Raw genomic sequence first — 17102 nt, forward strand, 5'->3', positions numbered from 1 at the left:
TAAACCTTTGCAAAAAGTAGGATAAGATGGGCATTTGGAATAAAGAGTAGTCTATACGAAAATAATGGGTCCGTTAAGCACAAAAAAAAGAAAAAGAACTCCAACTTTTACCCTTCATGCACGAGCCAAATAGCCAATGAAAAACGATGTTTCTAATGCAACTAGGCAGTATGTTATTGGAAGATCACCAGGTAGTTGGTGTTTTAGGATGTATTCAGAAATAGCTTTCAGAATGTATTTCCTACTCAAATTTCAGATGAGAATGACAAAAACCTCCAGGGGTTAATGTGTTGAAAGGAAGAAATGGTCTTGTATTTAATTCCAGGAAATTCTTCTCAGACAGTAAAGCCCGAGTCCTTTAAGGAACTCTTGTGTTGAGTTATCTTAGAGGGTTCTGACATTATGCCACAGACACTTCAGTGTGGATGATGGATGGATGAACAACAAAACTCGAAAACATGAATAGGTTGAAGTTGATGAACTGTTAATATCAAAAGGCACATCTACACCACCAGCCCAATATTTGTGGCAATGTTCAGAGTGACCATAAATGGTTTTGGAGTTTAGACAAATCCAACACTTTACCAGCTGAGCTAATATGTGTACAAAGTTAAAGAGAAATGGATTTTAATCTTTTCCTTGGGTCTGACAATAACTAAAATTGACAGAACATAATTACCATGAACACCAAAAGGCACATCTGGATTACTAGTATTACTGTGAAACAAGGTTTATAGAGATACTGTACCTTGTCTGGACCACCAGCATAATGTAGATTCATAGAGATACTGTACCTTGTCTGGACCATCAGCACAATGTTTAGGTAGGTTCATACAGATACCTTACCTTGTCTGGGCCACTATTGTAATATGTAGGAAGGTTCATTTAAATAATGTACCTTGTCTAGACCACTTGCACAATGTATAAGTAGGTTCACAAAGATACTGTACTTTGGACCACCAGCACAATGTGTAAATAGAATCACAGAGATACAGTACCTTGTCTAGACCACCAGCACAATGTATAAGTAGGTTCACAACCATACAGCACCTTGTCTGGACCACTAGTATAATATGTAATAACTTTCATAGAGATACTGTACATTGTCTAGATCACTAACACAGTATGTAAGTAGGTTCAGATAGATGCTGTCCATTGTCTGGACCACCAGTACAATATGTAAGTAGGTTCACAAAGATATTGTACCTTAGTTGGACCACTACTAGTACAATATACAATAGATTCATAGAGATATTGTACCTTGTCTGGACCTCTAGTACGATATGCTGTAGGTTCATAGACATAATGTACCTTGTCCAGATCACTAACACGATGTAAGTCGGTTCCTAGAGATACTGTACATTGTCTAGATCACTAAAACAGTATGTTAGTAGGTTCAGAGAGATGCTGTACATTGTCTGGACCACTAGTACATATGTAATGCAGGTTGACAGAGACAATGTACCTTGTATGGACCACTAGTACAATATGCAAGTAGATTCTAAGAGATAATGGTACCTTATCTAGACCACTAGCACAGTATGTAAGTAGATTCATGGAGATACCTTTTAAAGGTTTGAGAATTATCCTCTGGAAACTCAAGTGTGGTTAATGGATGGATTGAAAAATGGACAAAAGGTAAAGATACTGAAGCTGAAAAATTGTGAATAGCAAAAGGTACATCTGAACCATTAGTCCTATACATGTATCAAGTTTCAGAGACAGACCTTGAACAGTCAGTTATGCAATTTTTTAAAATTAAGATGGGCATACAACAGCATCATCTCTCCATATTACATACCAGGGTATGGGATAATAAAGGAACAATAACAACAGTAATGAATGATAGTACATGTACTTGATAGAAGACTTGCCATAAAATGTATCATATTTTGTTGGAATTATTCAAACTATACAATACAAATGAATCAGCCATATATAAATCATGCATATAAAACAGAAAATACACATAAAAATATGAAAAATATAATTTTGGGAAAATGTATTAAGTTCTGAAAATGTACCTAAACATGCACTCAAACACCATATGAAATAAGAAATTAGCAAGACAAAGGGTAGCATGATAAAAAAGTATAAATTGCACAATCCGTCTTACTAAGAGAGAAAATTTCTTTATTCAGGTTTGTAATGTATCATGTTCTGAAAAAATATACCTAAACATGCACACCAATGAACATAAGAAATTTGCAAGACATGGGAAACATGATAATTAAGTACAAAATGCACACACTGTCCCAGTAACAGTACAGAATTTCTTTATTCAATAGTGTGCATGTGACTCAGTGGTCAAGAACAGACCCCTATGGTAATCGGCTATGGATCAGCCAGGGGTTTGCGTAGCCCCATCCCTTCCCTGCCAGAGTGAATTTTTTATTCAGGCCTTATTGAAATATGGAGTTTCAAAATCCAAAACAACAGTAAGAATGAGAATCTTCATTCATAAACTGAAGATGAAATTTCTTAATAAACAGGAAGAATTACCATGATTAGCATTTTGATGTAAACTCTTATTAAAACCCCATGCTAACACACAGGAGCTCTCTAATAACGACCTATTTCAATTTTCAGTCAGTCCATCCATGTTACCAAAACAGCTTAGTGACTGTTCTACATTTTTATGTAATATCTGTCAAGTATGGTGAAATAAACATAATGATCACTTTGGCAGCCATATGCATGTTGATCCATTTCTTCATCTGTCCACAGCCTTGGTAGAACTCAATGTTATTAAAGTTTAGATTACTTGGGTAAATAAAAGGCAGGCTTGATAAAAATAGGGTCTTTTATTTATGCTCTTTGTTATTCAGAGACCTGTTTTTCAATTTATGTTTGCCCAGCATCCTTCCTTTTGTTGTTGTTGTTGTTGTTATAGGGTTTAACGCCAGTTTTCAGCACAAGATAGGCTATACATGGCGGCCAGTATTAATGGTGGAGGAAGAACCTAGGAAACCCCTGAAAGAACCATTAACCCACGAGAAGCTACTGACAAGCTTTCTCATATACCCACATAAGCCAAACCCGAGACTCAAACCACTGCAGACAGAGATGAGATGGCAGTAATGATTCATAATAGTGAGCACTTTAGACCACTCAGCCACCCTTTCTTTTTGTGTATATATCAATAACTTCATTTCTTGCTCAGAAATTTTTAATGAACTGGACAGATGCCAAATTTGATTTTATATAAATTTGTAACAAAATTTCACAAAGAAAGCAATTTTTATTTCCCAAAATTTATATTAATATAGATAACTGGTGGTTTGGTTTGGTTTTGTGGGGAATTTTATCCACACATGATGGGTTATACATGGCGATCAGAATATTTGGTGGGGGAAGAATCACCAATCCAAAGAAAGTTAATGGCAAGCATTCTCATACCCATGTTAGTCAAGCAAAGACTGAACTCACATGGATAGAAGTGAGATCAGTCAAGGCAAGCACATTTGGCCACTCCATCACTCGGGGCTTTGAGAGGTAATGGGGAGAGAATACACTAATTAAGAAATTAAGAAATGTAAATAAAGTTGAATGATAAGTTTTCTTTTGAATCGGAGGCTTGTTTTCTGCTTATCTGTCCTCTCTATGATAGATCACTGGTACAGTAATACTCCATGTATCATATATAGAAGATGTAATATTTTAATACAACACCTTGTCCACTGCTGGTCAAAAAGAACACTTGACAAATAATGATCATTTACCCTACAATGTATAAATATTTATTTGCATGAAGTAGAAAAATGTCCTAATGTATTTATTGTCATTGTTATCAATTTTGACACTTTAGCAGGAAAGGGCATTTTCCTTAGTATGTTTGGATATGTCTAGGATGGGAAGAATCCAATTGTCTTCACACAGATCTTTAGTTATTGGATATTTATGTTAGTAGTTTTCATTAACCATGAAATCTATGAAAACTGATACCCCAAGAACACAAGTTAATTACATTGCCTTCTCCCTGAAGCAAGAATATTCTGGTCTTGCTTGTTATAGCCACAGTGTTTCTATGCAGCGCTTGAAATCTATGATGTCCCTTTCTCATCAGAAGGTAGTATACAGTGGTACAGCTGCACCAAACCAGGATGACACCTGAAATAGTGATTTACAGACACATTTTTCATCCTGAAATAACACGTACACTGTGCTCTACAGTGTCATTCCAGTAAGTACCCTTACCCCATATCCCCTCTGATACATGTAATGTTTTGTTATCTATGAATTTTCTCAAAATTAAGGGGATATGGTGAGGGTGGGCCGATGATGTTGTGCATTTTCATGTGCATTTTACTTAAATAAAACTTGTGCTGTTTGTGGACTTCAAAATTAATGGAGGTTTAAAGAGCTGAAAGGATAACTATGGAGCAGTTCTTTAAAGCTGCGAATAATGACTTCTGATTTGTTTGCAACAAGAAAATTAGTTATAAAATCAATAATGAATTAGTCATTGTTTACCGTGACATCAATCATGACTGTGATAAGAAGTCCAATAAATTAGGCAATGTTGGCTTTCTCCAAACAACATTACATCCAAACAATGCTAAAGACAACACACAAAAAATCAACAGGACTTTTAGTCGTCTGTCCTTGACCCATATTATAGTTATATTTTTATGCCCCCACTGATTGCTATGGGGGCAACCTAATTTGCTCCAGTCCATTCATCTGTCCCAGAACATTTGCCAACATAATTAAGTAAAACACCAGTGAACATATGCATATTTTATCTAGTCTGCATCCATTCTAGAACTGAAATAGAGTAGAGCAGTAGTGGTGCAGGTTGTACTTGTGGTAGTGGGAGCAAATTCTTTTAATTTGAAAATGAGTATCATGAATGGCTCATTATACACCTGCCCCATGTTTAATAGTTTTCTATCTAGGCATTAGTCTGGCTTGGCTGAGTTGATAGGTTTCAAATTACCTGGTATATTCAATGTATGCCGTTTTGAACAAAAGTTATTGTGCAGAAACTATTACATTTGTATTAGATTTGCCATGACTTTGTCCCCTGACCACTTGACCTAATATATATTTCTTCATTAACTAGAGTTTTGGTCAAGGAACTTACTCTAAAACAGGGGTCTTAAACACGTGGCTTGAAAGCCGCATGTGGCCCACCAAGCCGTATCCTGTAGCCCACAAAATGATTGGCGTTACAAGGTGTCATGACAGATAACAAAGGTGGTGCAGACCATGGGCCATCAAAAATACCCTCAGTGGCCCTCTGGGTGGTTTGAGTTTGAGACCTCTGCTCTTGAACAAAAGATATTTTACAACAACAAAAGAACATGTTTTTGAGCCACAATGACCTTGTCCTTTGGCTTATTGACCCCAAAATCAAAAAGCCTCTAACATACCTCAAGTGTGCTGCCTCCACAAATTTTGATCAAGGTACACTGTAAAAACTATAAGTTTTTGCTAAAACTAATTTTTTTCTATGAAAGTGACTGATCTTTGACCATCCTCAAATCAAGAAGCTTCTGTCTTACCCACTGTGCAAGTCAATCAAGCACATTTGTAATGGTAAAAGATCGAGAATCAAAATATTTTTAATAGCAGAAACATGTCTTTTTTTCCTTTATCACAGTCACCTTGACTGCTGAATCAACAGGTTTCTTCCTTACAGCAAGTGCAAGCCATCCACCTAGTTGGGTAACTTTTGATGGTAAAGAAACCTTTTTTTCTCTTGCAATTAGTGACCTTGTCCTTTGACTTTTAGACTCCAAAATTGAAATGAATTTCCTTACCCTATGTGCAAACCATCTGTAAGTTTGTTAATTTTAGGTGATAGAGAATTGAAGTTAACATGTGGATAGAACAAAATCAACATGCATGTAAAAAGGTCTGGTTTCATTTTATCGGGTTCAACACCATTTTTCAGTATGATAGGCTTTATCGCATGTCCAAACTGATCAATTCTCAATATTAAAAGGGATTTAACAAAGAAATATTAGCAGGAGTTTGCAAATATGATTGATGAATTTTGAACATTCAGTTATTTGTGGGCCACTTAATCATACATTCAAAAACATAATTCTGTAGACATGTTCCTGTCCATCAGTTGAAGACCTGATTAAATTTCCATTACTATTTTAAGGTTTCAAGTTCTTTTTTGTTTTGTTTTTGTCATCTTGGATATGGGAGATTTTCAGTACAAATATTGCATTATGCGACAAGACTACCGTAAACAATATATTATATGCCAGGTCGTAAACAGTGTTGTTAATCTTCCTTTATGTCAAACTCTCTTTTATTGGTTGGCAACTCGAAGCACAAAAAGATTTTGTACCATTTAACTCCTATACTATATTACTGCCCCTAAGCAATGTTGCCTAGGAATGCTACATAATGCATTCAATCTTAATTTGTAGGCATCTTCCATGTCTCAAATACAAGCCATCCACAATTTTGTTTTAAAATTTATGGTAAAAGACAGAGTACTCGGCTACTTTGCTCAACCCGTTTTTCTTTTCTATCTCAGTGACCTTTGACCTATTGCACCCAAAATTGATAGGTGTTTGTCTCAAATGCAAGCGATTCACAAAGTGTTATGTATTTGTGGAATAGGACCCAAGTCATTTTGTGGTAACCATGTTTCTTCTTGGAGTCTCAATAACTTTGACCTTTGACCTTCTATCCCCCCAAAATAGGTATGTTCTTGTTTCAAGTGCAAGCCATCTACATAGTCTAGTCAAGACATGTGTTAAAGGTCTAAAGTAGTTTTTGGAAGTCCTTTTCTTTCTTTCAGTCCCAGTGACCTTTACATTTTGACCTCAAAATGAATAGGCATCTAGTCTCAAATGCAAGCCATCCACAATACTAGGTTAGAAAGAGGTGATTAAGAATGCAAGATATTGTGCAAAAACCATTAATCACCTTAGAATCACTCTGACCTTGACCTCAAAATCAATTGGTTTCATTATACTCCAATTCATTTACAAAGTTTGGTCACGGCATCTGCCTTCTGAGCCCAAATTTATTGGTTTCTTCCTTACCCTAAATATAAAGAAGCTACTTAAAATGTTTGAAAGTGGAAGATGGTGGATAATTTGAGTTATTGTGCAGTAACAAAATAGGAAACATATATGGACAAACAGATAATATAAAATGACATTCTCCTCTCAATTTGACAAATACATGTAACTATACACATGATGCATTAATGACTGCCAAACAAACAAAGAAGAAAAAAATAATTTTTTTATATAGATTTTATTCATTGTTTTAGACTTTTATGGTGACCTCATACTTTATTTTTTTCTTCCCAGTTCCATTACCGAATTTTGTGAGTTTCTGACCTTTTCTCCCTGCTAATATATGAACTGAATAAATTACGACATGTACACTATTATATTGCCTACAAGAACAGACCTGAAGACTTAATAATGTTTACTTTCTTAATGACTGTATGCATAATTTTGTTTTGTAAGTTTATGATGTTTGTTTTTGTAATCTTGTTGTCATATGTTTTTATGTGTATTTAAAATTGTAAGCATTATGCATTGATTAATCCACATTATTATTATCAGTAGTAATGGACAAATTGTATGTTTTTCCTTTTCTTACAAGTCCAGGCATTATAATATATTACCATAAGTCTAATGTTAAGCTAGCTAAAAGTACAACTGTCAAAGGCCTACTTAATCTATATATTTAAATTTCTACTCTTCAACACTCTACATCTTCACTACCCAACGTTCCGATAACCCTGTGTAAACCTTGGCATATAGAGCAGATTTTTCTTCGGTGCAGCCAATCAAAATTAAGCACACAATTTGAAATGCAATTTTCCAGTGTCTGTCTGTGTTTGCACAAATACCTTTCACTCAAATGCACCTGTAATGGTTTTCCTCTAGGACACAGTCGTACGTTTATGTGTATCTTTCCATGCAAGAAAAGGCTATGTACATGACAGACTCATTGTGTGTATCTTTCCATACAAGAAAAGACTATGTACATGACATATTCACTGTGTGTATCTTTCAATACAAGAAAAGACTGTGTACATGACAGACTCAGTGTGTGTTGTTGTATGGTTTAACGCCATTTTTCAGCACAAGATAGGCTATACATGGCGGCCAGTATAATTGGTGGAGGAAGAACCCTTGAAAACCCCGGGAAGAACCACCGACCCACGAGAAGGTACTGGCAGGCTTTCTCACGTACCCACGTTAGCCGAGCCTGAGACTCGAACTCACACAGACAGAGGTGAGATGGCAGTGATCCGTAACGGTGAGCGCTTTAGACCACTCAGCCACTCACGGCCCCTTCTCAGTGTGTGTATCTTTCAATACAAGAAAAGGCTCTGTACATGACATACTCATTATGTGCATCTTTCAATAGAAGAAAAGGCTATGTACATGACAGACTCGGTGTGTGTATATTTGATACAAGAAAAGGCTCTGTACATGACAGACAGACTCATTGCGTGTATCTTTCAATACAAGAAAAGGCTATGTACATGACAGACTCAGTGTGTGTATCTTCTGATACAAGAAAAGGCTCTGTACATGACAGACTCATTGTGTGTATCTTTCAATACAAGAAAAGGCTATGTACATGACAGTCTCATTGTGTGTATCTTTCAATACAAAAAAAAGGCTATGCACATGACAGACTCATTCATAAACAATCTTAATGATAGATCTGACAGATTTAACTTGTGATCTTGTGAAATTTATTTTCTTTATTAGCAGGGATGTTTGCAGAGGTGCAAGGGCATATTAAACCACATTAAAGCAAGATATATTCCCCTAGAAAATCAGTTAATTCCCAGATTTAGTGAAACTTATCCATCAATACCACCACAAATTCCAACAAAGCCCGAATCAACTTTATTTTAATTAAGACTATCCCACTCAGCATCAACTATCTTCCCAAGGTAAGCAAGAGTGCCGCAAGTAAACAGCCACACTGATGTCTGCTGTTCCTATCAAAATAAGTCTACTGTAGCGCTTCTTTTACTGATTACTGATTTACTATTATGGAGACTTTAAAATGATATTTATGGAACCAAAAATCGTGGTATCTATCTGATATTATTTTAACTTGAAATTATTATTTAGAGATACAACATCCATAAGTGTAATTGTCCTCATCCCTATTTTTATGGTACCTGCATATAGATAGAGGTTCTGTTTGACCATATTTATATGGTACCCACACTACCATGGTTAAGTTAAAACAGTTTGAAAATGTATATGTTTCAAAGTGAAATTGCCAGACCACCAGTTAACAATACCACTTTATGGTCAAACAAGCATGGTGCTCCAGATGTTATTACATAATAAATAAAAGAGAGCCCTGTTTGAGGATGGGCAAGAGATCTATTGGTAGGACTCACTGACAGCTGGTGGAAGGGAGGTGAAGTCAGCTTGAGGATTCCTCAGTATCACTGGCTGGTTGGATGGTTTTAATAAATGGGAGGTGGCTTTTGAAGGCAGGGCTGCAATCCAAGGGTGGGGCGATACACTATTGATAAAACACCATAACCATGTTCATAACCATAAAAAGAAAATATATGGTCAAAGAATCACCTGAATTTAACAATTAAACCACACAAATTAAATGGTATTATTATTGTTGTACCTGGCTTCAAATTCTGTACCTCCCAACTGTAATATTTCACCATCACAATTCTTCAATCGCTCTAGCATACCTTCCTTAGTCTCTGGGTTACTGGGAGATTTTAAACACACTCTATATCTGCGGACAACCAAGAACTTTACAAAGTTGACATATGGACCAATCAACTGCATGGCAAAGAAAAAGAAAAAACAATTTACTAACTGCAAACAAAAAAATGATTGTGCTTATTTCCTACAGACCTTGCTATTTAGGCTTATATGGATCAAAATAAAATCCAACGTAAAGCTCTTGTACCTGTGTTCAATCAATAAATCAAAGTCAAGACTTCATTAATTCTGAGCAAGGAAGACATAAAAATGCCTTATTAAGGAGTTCAAATTTTTTAGAAATACATATTAGACTACTTTGCTTTCAAATGAGTTAGTAGTCTGTTTTAAAATTGAAATGCTACTTTGAAATGCATTGAACATTATGGGTACTAACATTCGAGGTTCTGCAAACATTACACGTGTTGCTGATACTTCTATTAAATTTTGTGGACTAGAAATTAACAAGGTTTGATGGGCCTTCAAGTTCATGACTTGAGAAAACCATGAAATCCATGAAAACTGGTACCACATACAATTTTGAATTTATGACAACTAAAGGAAAATTAAATGACTATTAAAAAATATAAAACAAACTGTCAAAACTTACATTGAGCCTTTTATATTTGAAATACAAGATGTGACTTTTATCTATTTGAAAGAAATTCTATTCTCTTTCACCAGAATTATCCTATATTGGGGTTGAATATTAAGAAGGACATATACATGCCAAGTATTTTACCTATGTGCTTTTACTTTGAATTGTGTCTTGTGTCTCTGAATACTATGATGAGACTTGCATTCAGAATGCTACAGTTTGGAATGAAAATACACTATTTGTGTAACATCATCCATGATATCATTGAGTCTGTTACAAAAATACACATTGGATGTAACATCGACCATAATAATACTATGTACAAAAATACACCATTTATGCAAGTTTAACTATGGTACCATAATGGTGAGAGAAAAAAATACAACATTAATGCAACATCAACCACAATACCAAAGTGTCTGTTACAAATTACATAATGTAAGTAACAACAATCAGATTACTACATTGTTTGGTACAAGAAGACACCATTTAATATGTAACATCTACAATGATGCCATAGTTTTAGTACACAAACACACCATTTAAATAACCTCTACCAGGGTACCATTGTGTCAGATACAAAAACACACCATTTATCTTACATAAACAAAATAATATTGTGTTTAATATAAAAATACACCATTTATGCAAGTTTAACTATGGTTCCATAATGGTTATTTAAAAAAATACAACATTAATGCAACATCAACCACAATACCAAAGTGTCTGTTACAAATTACATAATGTAAGTAACATCAATCAGATTACTACAGTGTTTGGTACAAGAAGACACCATTTAATATGTAACATCTACAATGATGTCATAGTTTTAGTACACAAACAAACCATATAAATAACCTCTACCAGGGTACCATTGTGTCAGATACAAAGACACACCATTTATCTTACATAAACAAAATAATATTGTGTTTAATATAAAAATACACCATTTATGTTACATCAACCATGATACCATAGTCTTTGGTACAGACTACAGAATTTAAGTAATGTCAACCATAATAACAAAAAACACACCATTTAAGCAACATCAACCCAGATACTCTAGTGTTTGGTACAAAAACACACAATTTAAGCAACATCAACCCGGATACTCTAGTGTTTGGTACAAAAACACACAATTTAAGCAACATCAACCTGGATACTCTAGTGTTTGGTACAAAAACACAACATTTAAGCAACCACTGACAGCATAGACCCAGATATGAAATCACATACTGTATAACCACTAGATCTGGCCCTGTAGTCACAATCCTGTCTGAGCACCAAATCTGAACTCCAAAATTAACCAGTGTAATCAATGATTTTATATCTCAATAAACCTTTTGATAGTCCTCAGGAGCTACACAAACAATTAACATGGCATAAAAGACATTTTAAAAACAACATTCTTTTTCTATATCAAAGTACAATAATGAGCTGATAAAAACCAGAGAATATTTTCTTCAAATTGTTCTTTGAATCTGCATCAGAAGCTATTATCCTTGTACAACCTAGAAGCCTGATTTTACTGGATGAATGTCACAGGAGTTCAGTAACCTTATGACACCCAGTATTACCACTATCAGATGTATAGTTCATGTATTTATAGTTACCTTTATTATCCATTAAAACTGAGACCTCACATGAAATGCATGCTGCCCACTCATCTTATCTTGGCATTCACATGTACAATACACAGTTAACTTGTTTAGGGTAACATATCACAATATACAATGTACAGCCATTAATAGAGAAAGTTTACCACAGAATCAACCTTTTCATTCCTAGTACCAACTGTCATAAAGATTACATACAGCATGGAAAAATCTATGTGGTCATGAGCTAAACACCAGTATTAAACCTACGTTAGTAAAAGAAGGTCATAAGGACTTCCTTTTGCTTCTCCAGGTGTATTGCTAACATAGAGGACTCAAAATTTTCATGATCCTAACATAAAAAGCACCTAATAAATAAAATTTCAACAAAGTTACTGAGGCATAAAATATAGGTCAGAAAGGCATATTGTTATAATAATGGTGAAGTACTTCTCAAGATGGATCACCTCCCAAAGTTTCATGATTCTAGGTCAGGCAGTATGCTACAGCATGCCCAAATTTCAGGTGTCATGAGCTAAATGTATAAACTTAACCAAGGCCATTAGAAGATGAAATATAGGTCACAATGAGCTTATTTTATTGTAAGGGTGTGGTACACAGAGATGCATATCATGACCAATTTCATAACTCTGGCAAGAACAGTGTCAGAGGAATGAATGTCAAAGACAAAATTTAACCCAAGTGTTAAATATGAGTCTTTATATAAAGTGCTTGTCAAGCTGCATCCTCTCATGAAGTTTTATGATTCTAGATAGGATAGTATGAAGATGGCATCTTTCTGATAATGAGCTAACTGAAAATCTTTACATAAAATGTGAAATGTAGGTCACAGTAACTTTTTGTACAAGTATGGTACTAACAGAGATGTAATGATTATATCATGAACAGTAAAAACAAAATTTAAACAAGCTGATTAATCATGGAATATGGGTCACAGTGACCTTCTTTTGTGATGAGTAAGGCAGTAGTCTTCAAGCTGAATTCCCTTACCAAGTTTCATGATTCCAGGTATAATAATTTGTAATTCATTTACAGTACTGGTCAAGATGCATCCCTTTATCAGTATATTTACAGGGTGCAAAAACAGACCAGTACATGCAAAAATTTAACCAAGAATGTACAACATATGTACCTGAATTAGCCCTTCACCAGCAGGTAGATGCTATGAAAATCACTACAAACTGATGTCAAGGACCTAGGAAGAAAGAATGACTGAGATGCAGTGAGTCTATACATATGTACATGCTTTTATATGTACAGATGCTGATGCACATGCCATCAGTAGTACAGTAGCTCTCCTCTACTTCAGACAGGTTCTAAAAATCATACTTCTAGTTTCTCAATCTCTTTGAAGCTTGAAATATAAACAGTGCCCATTAGATAACACCAAAATTGTTCTGATTCTAAGCTCTTTTGAACTGAAGTCATATATGATCAAATTTTGTAAATTTGAGCATGAGTTCAAGCTTTGTGCTCTGAAAGTTTGTGACTATGGTGCCTGGTTTATGCTATTTACAACTGGGTGTGTTACACAAGTACGTACAGTAAAGAAAAGAAGGTCACATACCTCAGGTATCTGAACCTTCAAAACTCCTTTATAAAAAAGGCTGATTAACTGAGTTCTGCTCATTCGCTTAGTGACAGCTATGACAGCACCCTTGTGTTTACTGTGATGAAGCTGAGGATCAATGAAGTCATGATTATTCCATAGAGAGAAGGTGAAAACTCCACTGAATCTTCCCTCTATCTTCTGCCACTCTTTGAAAATAAAATAAAGTGTTTATTTGTATTATCAAAATAACTATAGTGGAATCCATTTAAAGATTACTTCAAAAGAGTTTAAAATACAATGTTTCCTTTTCATCAGTATAATAATATTCCATATGTACTTTGGCACATTTATAAGATAACTCCATTTTATATAAAATAATCTGACCTGGCCAATGGCTTTCGGTAAATAGCAAATTATTGTTAATCCAAATTCCATCTGTAAGATAACTGCTATCATGTGATGTAGAAACTGAAGAAAACCCCCCAAATATAATAAACTTAAGATCCTGTTACATACAGACTAAACTGGGGATTTGTTTTCAAAGTATTAGAGCCATTTAATTGTTATTATTCTTGCTTAACATTTAATACCATTTTTCAGCACACAATAGGCTATACATAGCTGCCAGTATACCTGGTGGATGAACTACCAACCTGTGGAAAACTACCGGTAAGTTTTCTCACATACCCATGCTGGCTGTGTCTGAGACTTGAAACCCACCCAGACAGAGGTGAAATGTCAATGACCTGTAAAGGATCAATGACCTGTACAGGAAAGCACCTTAGACCATTCAGCCTCCCAGGGCCCCTTAGAACCACTTAACCTTCCACTTTTATTTGATAGCCATTTAATCTGAAACAGCTGTCTTCATTACCTTTGTTTTCATCTTTGTTTTCACTGCCAAAAAAAGATAAAAATTCATAAAGATCTTTTGAAATAAGAGCCCCTCAAAGAGACTGATGCTTAACTAACAAGAATTTCCTGGAATTAAAGTAAAAAACCATTTATTCTTTCTAAACTACCAAGTGCTGACACCTTCCCTGATATTCTTGAGCAATAAGAGGTTCAAATCAGCCACTGTGACAGCTGTATTGGATGCAACATTGTCACCAATTTAATTTTAGACAAACTGGACACTAATACAAAACTTTTGGTGAAAAACCTCATATTGATATGACCATCCATTCTGAAAAATTAGTGACAACATTTACAATATGTTCATTCTAGCAGACATATTGGACATCAAATAGGCACCATTTGCATTCAGGACCAACTTCATACTGTAATTAGTTTTCTGGTGAGAACTCCATGTTGATGTGGCTTCCATTGAGAAGCAGTATGAATAACAAGATTTTCAAGAGCGGCCATCATGACATTACTGGATATCAGACAGGCACCATTTTCATAATATGCTGTCCTATGGTGAAAACCCAATGTTGATATGATTTTCCATATAGGAAGAGTTGTAACAAGTTTTTCAAGATGGTGTCTGTTACAGCTATACTGGATATCAGAGTGGTATAATTTTCATATAAGACCAACTAAACACCAGTGAAACTGTCATTCTGATCAGACTTTCTGTCCAGAAGGAGTAGGAAAAACTAGATTTAAAGATGGCTGCTGAGGTCACCATAGTGAACATCAAATTGGCACCATTTTCCTTCAGGACAACTAGACATAATACAAAATCTTTTAGTGCAAATTCCCATTTATTTGACCATCCATTTAGTAGTATTGACAACAAGCTTTTCAAAGATGGCTGCAGTGGTGGTCATATTGGATGTCACAGCAGTGCCATTTTTATTCAGGACCAACTTGACCATGGGGTTAATATGTGTGTAAAGGTTCATAGCAATCCTCCAAGTAGTTTAGGAGGAATGATGATCAGATGATAATACTTTTGTTTATTGACTGATGTCAGACAACTGGAAATGGCCAACAGGCCATCCCATAAGTTCTTTTGGTCTGTGACCAGTACTGCTAAAAAGAACATTTAAAAGTATGACAAAAAATTTCCCCACATGAAGATTTAATAACATGAGACAAACAAGAGTCCCAATTGGGCCTCTGATCACTCACCTGGCTGACTGGTCAAAAGTTAATCCAAAGATGTTTCACTGTCAATTAATGCATTTTTGACAATTGTCTATCTTAGTAGAATGAATATAAAGAATGGCAGATCATAAGCATAAAAAACAATTTCAAATCCAATCAGAGCCATTTCAAATCAAATCAGAGTGATTTCAAATCAAATCAGAGCCATCAGAGCCATTTCATATCAAATGAGAGCCATTTCAAATCAAATCAGAGCCATTTCATATGAAATCAGAGCCATTTCAAATCAAATCAGAGCCATTTCATATGAAATCAGAGCCATTTCAAATCCAATCAGAGCTATTTCAAATCACATCAGAGCCATTTCATATCAAATCAGAGCCATTTCAAATCAAATCAGAGCCATTTCATATCAAATCAGAGCCATTTCAAATCAAATCAGACCCATTTCATATCAAATCAGAGCCATTTCAAATCCAATCAGAGCTATTTCAAACCACATCAGAGCCATTTCATATCAAATCAGAGCCATTTCAAATCCAATCAGAGCTATTTCATATCAAATCAGAGCCATTTCATATCAAATCAGAGCCATTTCAATCAAATCAGAGCCATTTCATATCAAATCATAGCCATTTCAAATCCAATCAGAGTTATTTCATATCAAATCAGAGCCATTTCATATCAAATCAGAGCCATTTCAATCAAATCAGAGCCATTTCATATCAAATCAGATGTCCAATAATATGTACCAAGCCTGATGGCTAATTACCTTTTCCAAGATTCTGCTGATATCAAGGTACATAGCAAGTTTCATTAAAATCTGATCACAGATAAAGATTCTTATGCATCCACAAAGTAAGTTAATCAGCTCAGATAATCTCACCAATATAAGCAAATTATTTGGTTATTATACATGTCCAAGATGCAAGATCCTGTTGATATAAATCTACACAGTATGTTTCATAAAAATCATGTTTATTAAGTCTCTAGTGCCTTTATATAAATGTCAAATAATCTGAAATGTTATTGATCTAAAAGAAAATGCAAAGCAAATAACATTTAAACTCTGATCATAAATACTAGTATAACCTTTAGTACATCCACAAAGTTGACCAATCATAGTCCAGATCAAATCACTGAAATGACGATGTCAAAAGTTCATTCAACATTATAATGATATAAAGTTACATTGAAAGTTTAATCAGTATATGTACATAAACAAAGCCTCGAGTGGGTTCACAAGGTAAGTTTATCAGGGCACAGATTAACATGCAAAATGTTTGCTGCGTACTAAACTGGTCCAAGATCTTGTTCATGGATCAACAAGGTCAGCCAGTCAGAACCCAGATCATCCCTTTAATATGTGCAAAACTTACTCATCATCAAACTCATCTGATATCTTGTTGATATAAAGCATCATTCCAAAAATCTGTTCATAAAGTCCTTACACCACACCAGCCACCACTAATGAATTTTCAAATGCATTTTAATACACGTTCTGGAATAATAAAGTCTGTTGCTGTTGCATTCAACATATACTGCGTAAAATACATGAAGAAAAAACCCAGTCTATAAGGAATTGTTAT

General features: G+C 34.9%; 1 protein-coding gene across 6 annotated transcripts in view; it reads right to left on the minus strand.

Moving 5' to 3' along the window:
- Nucleotides 1–1839: 1839 nt before the first annotated feature.
- LOC149807655 (uncharacterized) overlaps nt 1840–17102 on the minus strand; it is a 37781-nt gene continuing 22518 nt past the window's right edge. For 5 of the 6 annotated variants that reach the window (XM_089969181.1, XM_089969167.1, XM_089969189.1 and 2 more), the window contains exons 10-13: nt 14333–14355; nt 13474–13664; nt 9626–9770; nt 1840–4110 (exon numbers count right to left, since the gene is read on the minus strand). In XM_089969181.1, the coding sequence (XP_089825307.1) occupies nt 3917–4110; nt 9626–9770; nt 13474–13664; nt 14333–14355 (553 nt within the window). In that variant the 3' untranslated portion in view covers nt 1840–3916. Of the gene's footprint in view, nt 4111–9606; nt 9771–13473; nt 13665–14332; nt 14356–17102 lie in introns of all 6 variants that reach the window. The other variant, XM_089969194.1, reaches the window with a different exon arrangement.

Source organism: Sinohyriopsis cumingii, chromosome 1 (assembly GCF_028554795.1).
Source record: "Sinohyriopsis cumingii isolate HCF-2022 chromosome 1, ASM2855479v2, whole genome shotgun sequence".
NCBI classification, from domain to species: domain Eukaryota; kingdom Metazoa; phylum Mollusca; class Bivalvia; order Unionida; family Unionidae; genus Sinohyriopsis; species Sinohyriopsis cumingii.